The 15,536-nt window shown below is 39.0% G+C and overlaps 1 protein-coding gene across 8 annotated transcripts in view; it reads left to right on the forward strand.

Annotated features, from left to right (window-relative positions):
- Positions 1-9,103: 9,103 nt before the first annotated feature.
- The window catches only part of phf21aa (PHD finger protein 21Aa), a 49,578-nt gene continuing 43,145 nt past the window's right edge, over positions 9,104-15,536 (forward strand). For 5 of the 8 annotated variants that reach the window (XM_029124878.2, XM_029124886.2, XM_029124871.2 and 2 more), the window contains exons 1-3: positions 9,104-9,347; positions 12,742-12,797; positions 13,578-13,676. In XM_029124878.2, the coding sequence (XP_028980711.2) occupies positions 12,768-12,797; positions 13,578-13,676 (129 nt within the window). In that variant the 5' untranslated portion in view covers positions 9,104-9,347; positions 12,742-12,767. Of the gene's footprint in view, positions 9,348-9,588; positions 9,647-12,741; positions 12,798-13,577; positions 13,677-15,536 lie in introns of those variants that run through there. The other 3 variants (XM_029124876.2, XM_034296990.1, XM_029124872.2) reach the window with 3 other exon arrangements.

Here is a 15,536-nt window from a genome sequence, read left to right on the forward strand (position 1 = left end):
ACTAATCACATGGCAGTTGCTTTAATGCATTTAGGGGTGTGGTCCTGGTCAAGACAATCTCCTGAACTCCAAACTGAATGTCAGAATGTCAGAAAGGTGATTTAAGCAATTTTGAGCGTGGCATGGTTGTTGGTGCCAGGCGGGCCGGTCTGAGTATTTCACAATCTGCTCAGTTACTTGGATTTTCATGCACAACCATTTCTAGGGTTTACAAAGAATGGTGTGAAAAGGGAAAAACATCCAGTATGTGGCAGTCCTGTGGGCGAAAATGCCTTGTTGATGCTAGAGGTCAGAGGAGAATGGGCTGACTGATTCAAGCTGATAGAAGAGCAACTTTGACTGAAATAACCACTTGTTACAACCAAGGTATGCAGCAAAGCATTTGTGAAGCCACAACACGCACCTTGAGGCAGATGGGCTACAACAGCAGAAGACCCTACCGGGTACCACTTATCTCCACTACAAATAGGAAAAAGAGGCTACAATTTGCACGAGCTCACCAAAATTGGACAGTTGAAGACTGGAAGAATGTTGCCTGGTCTGATGAGTCTCGATATCTGTTGAGACATTCAGATGGTAGAGTCAGAATTTGGCGTAAACAGAATGAGAACATGGATCCATCATGCCTTGTTACTACTGTGCAGGCTGGTGGTGGTGGTGTAATGGTGTGGGGGATATTTTCTTGGCACACTTTAGGCCCCTTAGTGCCAATTGGGCATCGTTTAAATGCCACGGCCTACCTGAGCATTGTTTCTGACCATGTCCATCCCTTTATGACCACCATTTACCCATCCTCTGATGGCTACTTCCAGCAGGATAATGCACAAAGCTCGAATCATTTCAAATTGGTTTCTTGAACATGACAATGAGTTCACTGTACTGAAATGGCCCCCAGAGTCACCAGATCTCAACCCAATAGAGCATCTTTGGGATGTGGTGGAACGGGAGCTTCATGCCCTGGATGTGCATCCCACAAAATCTCCATCAACTGCAAGATGCTATCCTATCAATATGGGCCAACATTTGTAAAGAATGCTTTCAACACCTTGTTGAATCAATGCCACGTAGAATTAAGGCAGTTCTGAAGGCGAAAGGGGGTCAAACACAGTATTAGTATGGTGTTACTAATAATCTTTTAGGTGAGTGTATGTGGTGAGTGTTCCATTTTGGTTTATATCTTTTGTTTCATTTAGTGTTTCAGTGCTCTGTGTTCATTTCAATTAAAATACTACATCGACTGCTGCTCTGCCTGCGCCTGGTTCATTTCCTTTCCACCACTACGCCAAATTGTGACACCTCAGACAAAATACCAATAATGTCTGGTGGGGTCAATGGTTCCCCTTTCCCCCAATTTTGTCATATCCAATTTTATCCCATTTCAGTTGAATCAAGAGTCAAACCTAGACCCTTGATTCAATTCACCTGTCAGCTTGGTGCTAGGACCTTATACCTCTATGCCACCTGGGACTTTAATGGACGTTCCATACCAACATTGGTTAGAATGGTGTTAAGCAATATTGGTGTCAGCAGCATTTAGAGTATTATAGAGGTAGAAAATACTGACAAGAACTCAACCTGGACCAAATTGTGGATAGAAACTTCTAGTCCCAAAGCTCTCATTCAGTTAACTTCAAGAACGACAGCATGGGAAGAGAGCAAAATATGACATGGTTTGTGTAGCTTGGACGCCTAACACAGGAGAGAGTCATAACCCACAAACCAAACCGCTGTCTGGAAGGCATCCAGGTCCATCCGTTGTCCCATTGTTTGAGGGGTAGGTTCGGTTTGGTAGTTCATCCCCCACTGAAGTTATTCCCAGATTTAGGTTCAGAGGTTCTCTCCTCAACTCCAAGTGTTTCTTTTTATTTTGGTCTCGGGAAAAGCCTAAATGAGAGCCTTCTGGCCATAGCCCCATCGCCACCCAGTAATAAGTGAGGTATTTATAGCAAGCCTCAGGGTCACTCTGTCTGCTCGTCTGGGGAGGCTGAGGCAAAGGGCGAGGCTGTAGATTCCACCCAACCATCCTGTCCTCCCCCAGTGTATCAATAATTATATCCATCCTAGAGACTGAGGCCGGGGCGTGGTTCCTCGTGGTTGGTCTCAACCTCTACCCCTGATGAAGCAGTGGTTTTGCTTCCCATTGATCTCACTGGTGAATGAAGTAAGGTCTAAACGGTGCTAACGTTTCGGATGGGGGCTCGCTCGTGACTGACAACCACAACAAAGAATACAATAGTAAGACTAGCCGTGTGTTGCAGGTTTTTTCGGGTTCCTACGTTGTGACCGACACTATATTATAGGGACTATTGCCTAGAGAAAATGTACTACATCCGACCTGTTCCCACAATGCAATATAATAATGACAGTATATACTATCATTGGAGATAAAATGGGAAACAGCATCAGTGGATTGAGTGTGATTGATGGAGGTTCCAGCTGCTGTCATTCCGGTTGAATCAGTTTTTCTCTGCTCCACATCACAGTTAAACCTCCAAAAGACAGCCAGCTAGCTCTCCCTGCTTCTCTCTCTCCTTCTCTTTCTCTCTTTCTCCAACAGTGAACTCCTGATGAAAACCACCAGAGGAGCAGGTCTGGGCTGCATCTGGAGAGAGCAACACTGCACAACAGAGAGAGTCTATGAAGAAAAGGAGAGTTGGATAAAAGAGACATGGTCTTAGGCCAGAGAAAGTATTGGAGAATGAGATGGAAGTGAAAAATTGAGTTATGCTAGCGGAAGGAGGGGGGGACGCTGGCTTACCAAAACAGAGATCCCCTTACGCATTATTGCATCAGACACGCAGTACACAGCCGTTGCGTGGCCATTTTTGGTTATTAAGAGTTTCCCTGAATTCCTTATGTATATCTAACACCCACTATAATGCATTTGTGCGTATGACATGCTGAGTTTCTGACTCAAAGGGTTAATGAGGACTGCCCACAAACGCACCACACACCAGGGCTTCCCATGTGAAGTTTAAAAGGAAAGCTTGTAAAAGTATTTTTATTGAGGTCTCTTTTTAACTAGCTTACTTTTTTTGTTCTAAACATAAATAATGCACTGAGAAAATGCAAACAATTAAAACACCATGTTTTTGTAATGAAACTATTAAAAATTGTGCAACAAAGTACTTCTTCAATATTAATATTGGTGTCTTAGGTGACTTTTGCATGTAAAAGACAATGTTAAACTACTAAGAAGGGTTGTGCTTAGTGTCCCTGATACAATCAAATGGTTGAAAATGCAAATGGTGTATATTTTGTTGTAAATACTGATTGATGATTAAGGACCTGTTGAGAAATATTTTCAATGCATAATTTTTTTCCCAACTTGATTTAGACAGTTTAGAAACAGCACAAGACAGAAAAGGACGAAGAGTTCGACATGAGGATGCAGGAAATGGAGTCCTGAAACATTTTACTGCATTTTTGAAAGGAAATGACTCTGTAAAGAATTATTCAATGTGGGAAAAACTAAAAAGAATAGTATCCAACTTGATAGGTTGCTCAACATATATTATATAAAAATAAATGTAATTGAGGGATTGAACCCCTTACACTTATTGTGCATACACTTCTTATTTAAAATATTTAAATACAATATTATACACTGTTTCCTTACATGGAAATCTTGGAACGCTTTTCATTACACTGATTGCTCAACCAGGAAGTATTTTCCAGCACATACGCGCTTGAAAATAACACATTTCCCATCCAACAACCACAATTAACTTGCAAGTATCTTACCACCCACAAGCAGTCTAGGTAGAAAGAAGAACGAAGTCCACCCTGCTCGATATCTACCCCTGAAGGCACGGAACCAATTTTAACTCCTGGCAGCAATAACAAAGCTGTACTGCTTCATTGGCCTTTTTGGAGTTTCAAAGCACAAGCTTTGATTTAGAGACTGAATATTGAGACACCAAATCATCTAATAACACTTTAAATTCTGCTTCACTATGAGTCTATGAGAAATCCTATTGGTTTATGGAAATTGTATATTTTTGGTATTGCCTAATACAAAAAAGTTTAATCTTGAGTTATCAAAATCTCCAACAACCTTACTGTGACTGAATATTGTTTCAGTTTGTTCCATTGACAATACAGCGGCATGATTTATAGGCTTAGCCATCCTTTGTGACCACAAAGATGAATCAGACAATGACTTTCCATTGCAGGCAAGTAAAAAAGTATATGACTATGTTTGTTTGGATGATGGTGTGGGGAAAGTTGAAAGTGTATGAAAGGCAGAGGGGTCTTTAAAGGGACAAAGGGAAACTGTATCACAGGGAGAGCTCCAGATTAAAGGTAAGCGGGGGGCCTTGGGTCCAGGAATTGAAGTTCTCCATCCTCATTGTGTGGTTTTAAATGATACTCTATTCCATCCGCAGGTGTCAGTTTAAATCCCCTTTAAAAGACCAGGAAGATGTTATAAGCAAAACCTGACGTTTTTTTAGTCCTGATGTTGGTAACGTAGTAGTAAAAAGTGAGGATTCCTAATAAATAAGAAAGATTAGGGCGATGTGGTACCAGGATAAGCTTGAACAACTTTGTGACTGTTGAACCATTTCTTACCAAGTTCTAACAAAAACAACTTTGACGTATGCTTTTCCAGGCATACAACTAGAGATGAAGGAAATCCTGATTGTTTTGTGGTGGTTGAAATGATGATGATCGGCAGGAGAAAATGCCAAGCCAATCGAGACGATTGGCTATTGATTCAGTTTCTATTTCTGTTTTAATCTTATTTAAATTTGATGATGAGGCAAAAGAGATTTTAATGAAAACGTTTAACATTTTCTATGCAGATCTTTGTTCGACTGCTCAGCCAATGGAGCAAATAGCCCAAAGGAATCATCATTACTTTCATCCCCACTCAGTCTGTTGACAACTTAATTCAGCCAGGAGCATGTATCTAGGAGTATGGCGCCATCCACAGTTAATGTATAGCACTGCGCTCAACCAGCAAGCTCAGCTAAATATGAATAAAAGGATAATATTATTATATCGTTGAAAGATCTGAAATCTCATATGTCAAGAGACTAGGCTCTATGTGCTTACTTAAAGATAAATCACTTAAAGATCATATAAAAAGGGAAAATCTGTAGATTTATTTAAATTACACATTAAAATCATTAATTATGTACAATAAATTAGAGGGTTAACTGGTACAGGTATGCAGCATATAAAAATACTGTTAAAAAATATCAGACTTTGAAGAAACCCAGGACTGAGACAGAAAAGAACTGAGACAGTATTACTAAAACTTTCGGTGTCACTGAGCAAACAGGTGATATCCTAAAGATGCTTGGAGGAAATTTTCAGAACTCCCTACATGCTATTTTCTTTTTTTAAATAATATCTCTGAAAAAGCAAAAGAAGTACAGTAAAGCTGCAACAAAAAGTATAGTAAAGCCAGAATTAAAGTGCTGTCAACTGGGGCTGTGACTATATACTGCCTCCTAGTGGCTTTATTAAAACTTTGCAATGATAAACTGAGAAAGTGATTATACTGCATATCAGATTAACTGACTATACACATGAAGGACAATATCACAAGGATTCTTGTAAAATATTTTTGGCAACTTATTGTCACATTCTTCACAACGTCCCCCTCACACACAACATTCAGAGAATCCTCTGACACTAAAGACTCTCACATTCCCACACAAAGCCTCCTTAAGCAATACACATTTTTAGTCCCAAAATATTTCACAGGATACAAGAAAATAATACAAACAGTTAGTTAAAGAACTTTAGCCAATATAATCAATTCTTGGTGGCATGAATATGAATTTGTTAATGCCCTTGATCTGGTTAAATTAGCAAATTAAAAAGCAGGATCTGTATAAATCATTAAGTCTGTTAAAGAATAAACTTCACAATTAATTTTTATCATGAAGCTTTGAAAAAGCAGTAATTGATGATTATGATTACAGCTACATACATTTCTCAGTTTGAAACCTAGTCTTAGACCAGATGCTTCATCTACAGAACAAAAGTAAAATGACCCTTAACTGTAACAGTCAAACAATACTGCTTTAAATAACCGGGTGATCAATGGGTTAAAATGTAGAGAAGACATAGCAGTTGAGGCCATTTGAGATTACTAGCTCTGAGAGCCCTGTCAATTTTCTCAAGTGTGCATTCAGCTGTGATTGAGATTTTAACTAGTTGCTTCTGTGGAGGTAGGGATCTGTGCAGGAAAGAAGAGATTTGATTGATCCCAGGTCTGTGGGTTGGCCTCTCATTTCCCTTTGCCATCATTATATCACATATACACTTGTATACACTGTATTTCCACAGCTTCATTAGAATGCTAACATGCCTTAACAAGAGCAAGTTTATACAAAATAATGAAATTGCTGTCTGATGTTTGAAATTGAAAAACAAATGGATATATCAATGTTTCTATGCTTCAAACATTCTTCAAATGGGGTCAGTATGCCCTTGTCCTAAACATACTTTACAGTATTTTATTTTCATTAGAAGTACTCCGAGCTAAGGGCTGTACTCTATGACTCACTAATCTGATGGTTGGTGTGAGTGACCTTGTTGAGATCCAAACACTGATGCTTTTTGTAAAAGAGTTGCCTCTATGCTGGTTTACCACACAAGATCCTTCGTTATAAGCCTAATATATTATGCGGTGATAACTAATGCATCATCATAACATATTATCACTTATTGTTTGACATCCTAAACTGTAGTGGTGCAGAACACAGATTGGAGCATTCCACACAGAACGTGCAATGCTGCAGGCCAGGGTCAAAGCTGAATGTGATTGATCCCAACTATGCGGCCTGCTCTTGACTCCGTAGGCTATGTGAGTCTGTATGCCACAGTCTCCATTATAGTTTCTGTTACTGCAGATGCTGCCCCATTTCAAGCTGTCTGTACTGTTCACCACAATGCTTACTGGCTGTTACATTGGCGGAGAGATACAGAGGCCCACAATACAGATGTCAGTATCCCAGAAGCACTACTGCAAGCACTACTTTAGTGGCTACTAAATCTATGTGAAACTCAAACAACAGAGCAGATTACCAGCCAAGAGATGTTGTGCATTTACAGTGCTTTGTGCTAGATAAGAGGGCTACTGCTGGTGTATAGGAGCAGTTTCTCACTGCGGACAATCTGATCTCCAAAATCACTCATGGGATCTTACTTAGGTAAACATCCTATGAGACTGCATAGTATTCTTGCAGGCTTTCAAATCCCATGTGAAATACCATTGACAGATGTCTGAGGATAGCCATTTGAGACAACAGTACATATATTAATATTAATAATAAAACGTCAATATTGTGTTTTGATTAGGCAAATATTTATTTGGTAGTATCCAGCTAACCACCACAGTCTAGGCCTGAGCCTTGTCTGTGCTGCAAGCTGACAAGTGGCTGGGAAGGGTCAATGCAAATTCGGAAAGAGAAGTTATCATCAGCAGGAATTTCCTGTCCTCATTTTGCTCTTATTACTCCATCAGGCCACTTGAGGGCCAGTAATGCTAACAGAGGTCATTGAGTGATGACCTGCATCTATGCTTGCCTGGCTGACATCTCTGCTTGGATTTTGGCACACCACCTCAAGCTCAGCCTCCACAAGATGAATCTGCTCTTCTTCTGAATGAAGACCTTTGGCTTCGAGACATCCCCATCACAGTTGACAATCTCAACAGTTTCCCGCTCCCATAGTAAAAAGAACTTTGGCATGACCCTAGACAACATCCTGTCGTACTCAGCAAACATCAGGGACACAGGTACCATAGGAACTAATACATGCAAAAATGCACAGAGACTCAAAATGCAGAGACAGAGGCGCAATTCTCTGCTAGAGGCACAAACATGGCTCAAACCCCATTTTGTTTAAGAGTATCTAAAGCACCACTATGGCCCCCATGTATTGTCTTCTTTCCTGCACTAACTTTTGCCGATAATATATATAATATACATACGGAGTTGTGTGGTTATTCCATCTAGCTTCTTAAAATGCATGCACTGACTATAACTCGCTCTGGTGTCTGAGTGTCTGCTAAATGAAAAAAAAGATATAGTTCCAGAATTCAAAGTATTTTACTCTAGCATTAGCAGATGTTAAAAATATTTTTGTGGATATGAGTTATATATCTTAAAATTCGCTTTCCAATTCATAGCTTGTTTTTCTCCAAAGGTGTGATATGGGCTATGGGTATTATTGGCTGTAGGCCACGGTCGTTTGGATTTTGGCCTATTCTGGCATTCATTGCTTAGTTTTCCTCTTGGGTGCATGTTTTAGTTTTTCTACAAGCCCTATAGATTAGAATCAGGTGTAGGAAATAAAGAATGTACACCGTTTGAGCCAGGGTCCCCTGGACCAGAATTGGCAATCACACAAGCCTAGGGTTTATCATAAAGCCAAGGTTTCAGAATATATTGTAAAAATAAAATACAAGTAAATATTGCACCCCACACCAAGAAAATTAGTAGATAAGAAGTGACTTAAGCCCTAGCCAATCCAATAGCCTTGTCTTGTCCAGATAACATTGCCTTAAACTGTTTTCTTCGTGATCCTTTTCGAGCTTTGGCCGCAGTTTCCTATTGATGTCTTAATATAGTTTCGTCAAATCGTCCATTATCACATCAACCTCAATTCTTACATCAGTTGCCTGGGTACCCATTAATTAACGTTAGAGCAACGCCTGGTGTCTGACTTCCATCAAAGCTCCTCAATGTGCTATAGCCTATCATCTTAAGAGTTTGAGCATTTCTGCCCGACAATTCGTGAAAGTGGTCTGAGTTACTTTACATACGAAGCATTTCATCAAGTCTACATCCGGGTTTTTTCCCTAGGCAATGGAGGCGTGTCACCTCCGTTCCTTAGGCAAAGTGAAATAAATTCGCCGCACCGTCACATAAAGTAGTTCGTCAATTTAATGCGATTGCTTCTCTGTGTATACATACAATTGTAATAGACTGGGTCAATTCAATACTTTTAGGAGATTATTGAATCAATCATAGCCGCTGGTTACTTATTTTGTGTTATGTGCCGCTTAGTCTCCCCTGCCCCGTTCTCGCTCACTCTTCCTACGCGCATTGATGTGCAATGTGCTCAGGATAGGGGGGTGCATGAGATTGACGAAGAGTTCTTGTTCTGTATCTCAGTTTTTCTCTTTATACTCAAATTAAATAGTGGAAAAAATAATCGGAAAAATCACCTCATACGCAATGGAGTGTATTTGGACATTAAGTGGATAAATACATGCTCTGGACGTTTTTCGATGAAGAAGTACTAGGGTGTTTGTAAATATTTATTTAAATAATTTGTGTGAGGAGAGCAGGGTTGGCTGCTGCTCAAGTGAGTAAAAGAGGAGGGTAAGAGCATCTCAGGATCTTTCTATTATTATAAGAACTTTAATTTTCATCTCTGTTACTCTCTTGCTTATTTGATTGCTATTGTTGATTAAGATGAAGTGTATTCGCATTTTAGTCGAAGGAAAGCAGTCGCTGAGCAATCGTTGTGTTCATATAAGCATATTCTAGGAGTTGGGTGATATTTTATAAGTGCCTTGCTATTGGAGGGCATTGAACGTAGTGCGTAAAGGGGCTGATTCCAACTTGCGCTCAGTTTTACGCCTCTGTTATACAATGAAAACACCGTTTGCAAAGAATTTGTAAGAACAATTATAATGTATTTTTCTCATAACTTGCTGCTGCATAGTCATCCATTTCAGAAGACCATTTGAATAATTCAATTTGTCGGCTTTTTATCAGCACGAAGGCTTTGTTAATGCCCTCTTTCTTTTTCGTAAAGGAACGCGGTCTCGCGACTAGCACGTAGCATCACAAAAGCGTTACAATGCTAGGTTTCACGTGAAAGAAAAACACGTAGCCTATTTCACAAGTTTTCATATTTTATTCCATGGGAGTTACGCTATGAAATACGCAATACTTGTTTTTGTATGTATAATGTATGCTTTAAGTTTAAGCTATGATATATTCGTGTTAATAACGGAACATATCTAAGCGGATTCTCATTGAGAACCAACTTGCTGTTTTGAGAAGCAACTGTAGTTAATTAAGTTTTGCCGGAATGAAGTGGACTTCAATAGTTTCCCCTGATGCACAACAAAGTAGCCTACACATTAGAAATACCCATTGAACAAGGGAAGTAATCCGCAGCATTCACAGTAGTTATTTCGCACAAATAAATGTGGCCTAGTTTGTGAAATAGATGTGCCGTACTTGTAGGCCCTGTTTCTTTCGATTAGCTGAGATTCAAACAGTAACAATTCGAACGGTAGGAAGTGTGGACTTACCACAGTTTTTTTCACCAAGGCCATTATTAGTTGGCCTATCACGTTTGAGTGAAAGACAGGTGCAGTGACGTGTTCTGTGGACCACTTTAAGAATACCACAAATGTCGACTCATCTGCAGCTAACCTTTCCAAAATTTGCTACATGTTTCACACTACTTTCTAAATTTGGCTGAACTTTTAATGCCTTTTTCATAATACATTTCCAAGGTATTCTGCAACAAGTAAAGGTTTTAGAAAAGACAGTCATTGTTGTGTATTGCTTACTTTTAAGGATTTTTATGTGCAATGTCCTACCCCTAATTCTACATGGTGCAATTCACCCAAGAGTGGGTCATTAACAAAAAAATGACATTTTCATGTAGCATTTAGTTTTTATTAAGTTTGGTGGCTGCTGGTGTAAAGTGTGTAGGTTTTGCATTTTGGAGGTTTCAGGATCAATGGTTCCTGGTGTTTCACACTTCTGGGGTCAAATTGATCTGTCTATAGTATCCCCCCCCCCACACACATCTATGTCCGACTGGTCATAGAATCATATTCCATAATAGCTAAAACGTTTTTTTTACAGAACTGTTTGCTAAGTTTTTTTTTACTACAACAAAAGCATAAACTATGTATGAAGTGGTCTTTCTTTGGTTATTAACAAGACATATTCTTTGAAAACCAGGGATACCAAACTTTTTTAATGTTTATTAAGCAAACTCTTACGGACCGTATTGGTCCGCTAGTAGTAAAGTTTACTGCTATTAATTTGAAGTAGTAGATTTCTAGAGAATGTTTAACCTGTATACCCACTCACCAGATGTTAGAATGCTCTCAAGGAAAGTAAGATTAGAGAATGAGGAGAGAGACTAAGGGATATCAGTCCATTCAGCCTGGGGGTGAGCCCATGTTATGGCTCCAGTGTTATTATTGTTCTCTTGGCACAAGGCCCTGGCTGGAAATCAATCCGCCGGCTGGGAGGCTGTAACACTGCTGCGATTTGACTTGCTCTCTTTCCCAGTTTTCACTCTCTATTAATTGCTTACACACAGTGTACAAAACTAAAAGGTTTTAATTCAGTTGAAATATGTGTGTAAACCCCCCTTTCCCCGGCCAAGCAATTCATTCAGCCTTTAAACTTGAAAGTTTAAAGGGAGGATGAAAAGGGTGCCGTTTGAAATTGTCTAGTGCATCAGCAGTTTTCCTCCTGTCACGTCAGTTATTGCAAACCTTAGAGAGCTATTTAGAACTTGTCACAAATGTCTACATCAACTAGCTACTGTTGCCCTTGTCAGCTAATGTTTTTAGCCAATCGATTTTGTAATGTTTTGAGTCACTCATGTATCACATGGACGCACACAAGACATGGCAAGATGTTTAGAATTGCAGCAGGAGGTGAGCTTTAAAACTGCAACATTTCTCTCTACCCCTTGGCATGATGTGCACAGTTGCAGGAAGTTGGCTTGGTCCTGTGTATCTGAGTTGGGAGAGCATGGTGTTTTGCAACTCCAGGGTTGTGGGATCGATTCCCAAGGGCCCGGTAGGAAAATGTATGTACTAAGTACCTTTAGTGGCTCTGGATGAGTGTGTCTCTATGGCAATAAAAGTGGTATGGTTAACAACACTAAAATAAATGATTTAGAAAACATAAGTTCACATCGTTTGAATGTAAAATACATTTAAGAAATTGTTTAGGCTCAAAACATGGAATAAAATATCATTTTGATGTCATTGACTGCCAGGTCTTGCTTGTAGATTAAGTGAAGAGTGCTGATAATTCACCAGTTTCCAGCTTTTCATCTTTTCTATTTCTCAGCTTTTCAGTCTCCATGGTCCCTTTTTGCACTAAACCTTTAGTAATAGATTTTGTACACACACACACACACACACACACACAAACAAACATAAAATATATACATGCGTACTGACAACACACACACATATTTACACATGTCACACTCACTGCTGCCTAGTCACCATGGCCCCACCTACATATATGCTCATTACTCTCAACAACCTTGTTTTTATTTCTATTGTCAATTTGTTTTTCACCTTTTCATTGTACATGGTTGGAAAAGGGGCTATGTAAGCATTTCACTGTTAGGCTAAACCTGTTGTTTATGATGCATGTGACAATTTGAATCTTTTTTGGGGGGGTTGGTGAAACACCTTGTTATTGTTTCAGCTGCTGATCTGACCTCTAAAGGCCTAACTAGGCCCATAATATCACCAGCAATTATTTTTTTTTAAATCCTCTGGGGCACATAATCACAATCTAACATCTCAATGTAACATTCTAATGGAGTAGCCATGAATCCTTTGAATGAGCTCTGCAGTGAAAAAGAACAAAGTGGACAGCGAGTATTACGTGCCCCTGCTGTGAGTGAGGAAGGCCTGCATGCTGCTGGACGTCTCACTGAAACATCATTTAAGTGGAATGGCTTCTCTGATTGCCTCTTTTTGTGTTGCAGCTGCCACCCCCTCAACGCAAAATTGGATGGTGTTAAAAACTGAGGACTGTGTGAAGGTAAAGATATGAACATTAATGTTGTGTTTGTGTGTGCATGTACAGGATTATACTCTTAAGCAAATAGTTAAAGACCGATTCTAGGACCTTAAGGAGACCAAATTTCAATAACATTTTACAAACTGGATTATATGTTTTTATTTATATATATATATATACACACACACACACACACACACACACACACACACACACACACACACACACACACACATATATATATATATATATATATATATATATATATATATATATATATATACACACACACACGTATATTGGGTAGGTAGTAACATAAAAAGTAGGTAGGACACCTATGTTTTAAGTTCCATTTTAGGTGTACTATCTTCACCTCCTTAAGATGAATTACATAGTACACATAAAATGGGGACATGTTTTGGCTCATTAGCAAGGCTTATAAACTATTATAAAACTGCTGGAAATCCTGTAAGTGGAAATGGCAACCTTAATTTCTCATTTACTCAGAGTATTCTGTGGCCTGATGTCATGCTTTTGCTTTGTTATGAGCACAGGGCAACCTGATTTCACTTGACTGTCTTACAAAACCTGCTATAAATCCTATTAAGTATACATCAGTGTGAAGTGTTATGGAAATGTCTACATTAATGGCTGCCTTATTTACTTTAGGTGATCGATAACTCAATTTTTACTGCTTTCTGTGGCCTGATGTCTTTGCTTCATTTTAAGCATAGCAAAACCTTTGTTGTATTAGTATTAGTATTGAATGTAGTAATAATATCCTTCTTCCTGGCTGAACAGGCTGAGAGCTGTCCAGGACTGACTTTCCGACCGAAGGGATCAATGATGGAATTACAGACCCTCCAAGAGGCCCTGAAAGTGGAAATACAGGTTCATCAGGTACTATGGGCTACTCCACAGTTAAAACACAATTTAGTAACTACATTTTACCTGAAAATGATCATCATAGCAGTTTGAATGTTAAGCTGGTGCTAACACATCCCTCAGGTGAACAGAATATGGTTGAGTTCTTGTTCCTTTGCTTTAGGTTTTGGTCACATACAATCCATCAGATTATTGCCAGTTTGGCTGCTTGCTGAATACCTCCATATACTCTTACTATTTCGTCATCCAACCCACAGCATTCCCTACTTTGCTCCCTCCTGTAATTCCCATAAACTGTACATATATTAATTCCAGTCTGCAAAACAATTCCAAAGAGTTATTCTCAAGATCGTCTTATTGTCTTTTGAACAAAAGGGACAGAAAGCGCACTGTAATTATAGGAATTATCTACTTTTGAGTTTTTTCTTAGCTTTTACTTGAAGGTGTATGTGTAAATACAAATTGATTTCACCGTTTAGAAATGAAAACACTTTTTAGTAATAGCCCTCCTATTTCAGGGTGCCGAAAGGATTGTAACAGATTATTATACAGTAAATATTACTGGTCGGATGATGCTCTGCCAGACCTTTACCACACATCTCAAGGTGTTGTTGGTTTTGAGTTATATTTGCCACAGCCATTATCTTCAGCAAATTAAATGGATGTTCAGTTGAATCTTGACAGTGATTTGACCAGTCAGGATCTTTCAACTCTGAACACCAACATAAGTGCCATAGTGGTGTGTTTGGGTTCATTGTCTTGCTGTATAATGAAGCAATATCCTGTGAGTTTGGAGGCATTTCCTTTTTAGCAGATACAATTTTCTGTACATTTTAGAAATCATTCTTCTGCTGCAAACAGCAGCTGCATTATCATTGAAGACATGGCCGAGTCATAACACCCCCCCACAATGTTTCACAGATGAGGTAGTGTGCCGTGGGTCATGGGCAGTTAATACCTTTTTTCAGAACACTGCAGGCTCTTTTGGGTACTGTTTATTAAGATTTAATCTGTCCGTCATGTTCCTTGAAGGATAACTAGTGGTTTGCCCTTGCAGTATGGCCACTAGTTCTGCTGGTTAAGTGTTCTGAAGAGGTTAACCAAAGACACATCCATGCCTGCATTGTTTTTTTTAGGCCTTTTGTAGTTGCTAAATTCACCAATGGTGTGCTTCTTTTTAATGGTTTTTCAGACTTTCATTGACACCTCCAAGACTAGGTATTGACAGCACTTGCGTGCCTGCAATAATGATGTGATGGAACACACCTGACTAACAATTCTCAATCCTCAAAAGTCTCAATACTTTTGGTTCCCTGATATATGGACTGTGTATGAAAAGGTTAATCATTTCTATATACTGAAACCAATAAGTACACAAACACCATGAAATATAACTTGAGAAACTATACTTTAACGTAACTATAGTAAAAGTTTGATTTAAAATCCAAACTTTTGAAATATAGTGCCAAGAAAAGGAGGCATGTGTTGCATTCCCAATAATTACAGAGGGCACTGTATTTTCATAGTCTTTTCATTTTCCATTCGACCATAAGGTACAATCATTTAAATTGTATTTTTGTGGCATCCATGTTTTTTTTGTTGCAAGGTTTGGTGCACCATCTGGTTCGGCCCAAATACAGAAGTGAGAAACTATTAAATTTTATCCTCACAGTTCTGTCACTAAGCAGATGTTGCACCTATAGCAAAATGCCAAATGGGCCTGTTTTGATTTCTATAAGAGTGATCTCCAGTTTTTCTCCTATATTTGTTTGGCAGCAGCCCCTACTTCAATGTAGATAGATAGCAAATATTTTTCATTGTGGAATAACTAGATTTGTGATGATATGCAAACATTTATGAATGCTCATCTGTATA

This window comes from Esox lucius, chromosome 2 (assembly GCF_011004845.1).
Source record: "Esox lucius isolate fEsoLuc1 chromosome 2, fEsoLuc1.pri, whole genome shotgun sequence".
NCBI classification, from domain to species: domain Eukaryota; kingdom Metazoa; phylum Chordata; class Actinopteri; order Esociformes; family Esocidae; genus Esox; species Esox lucius.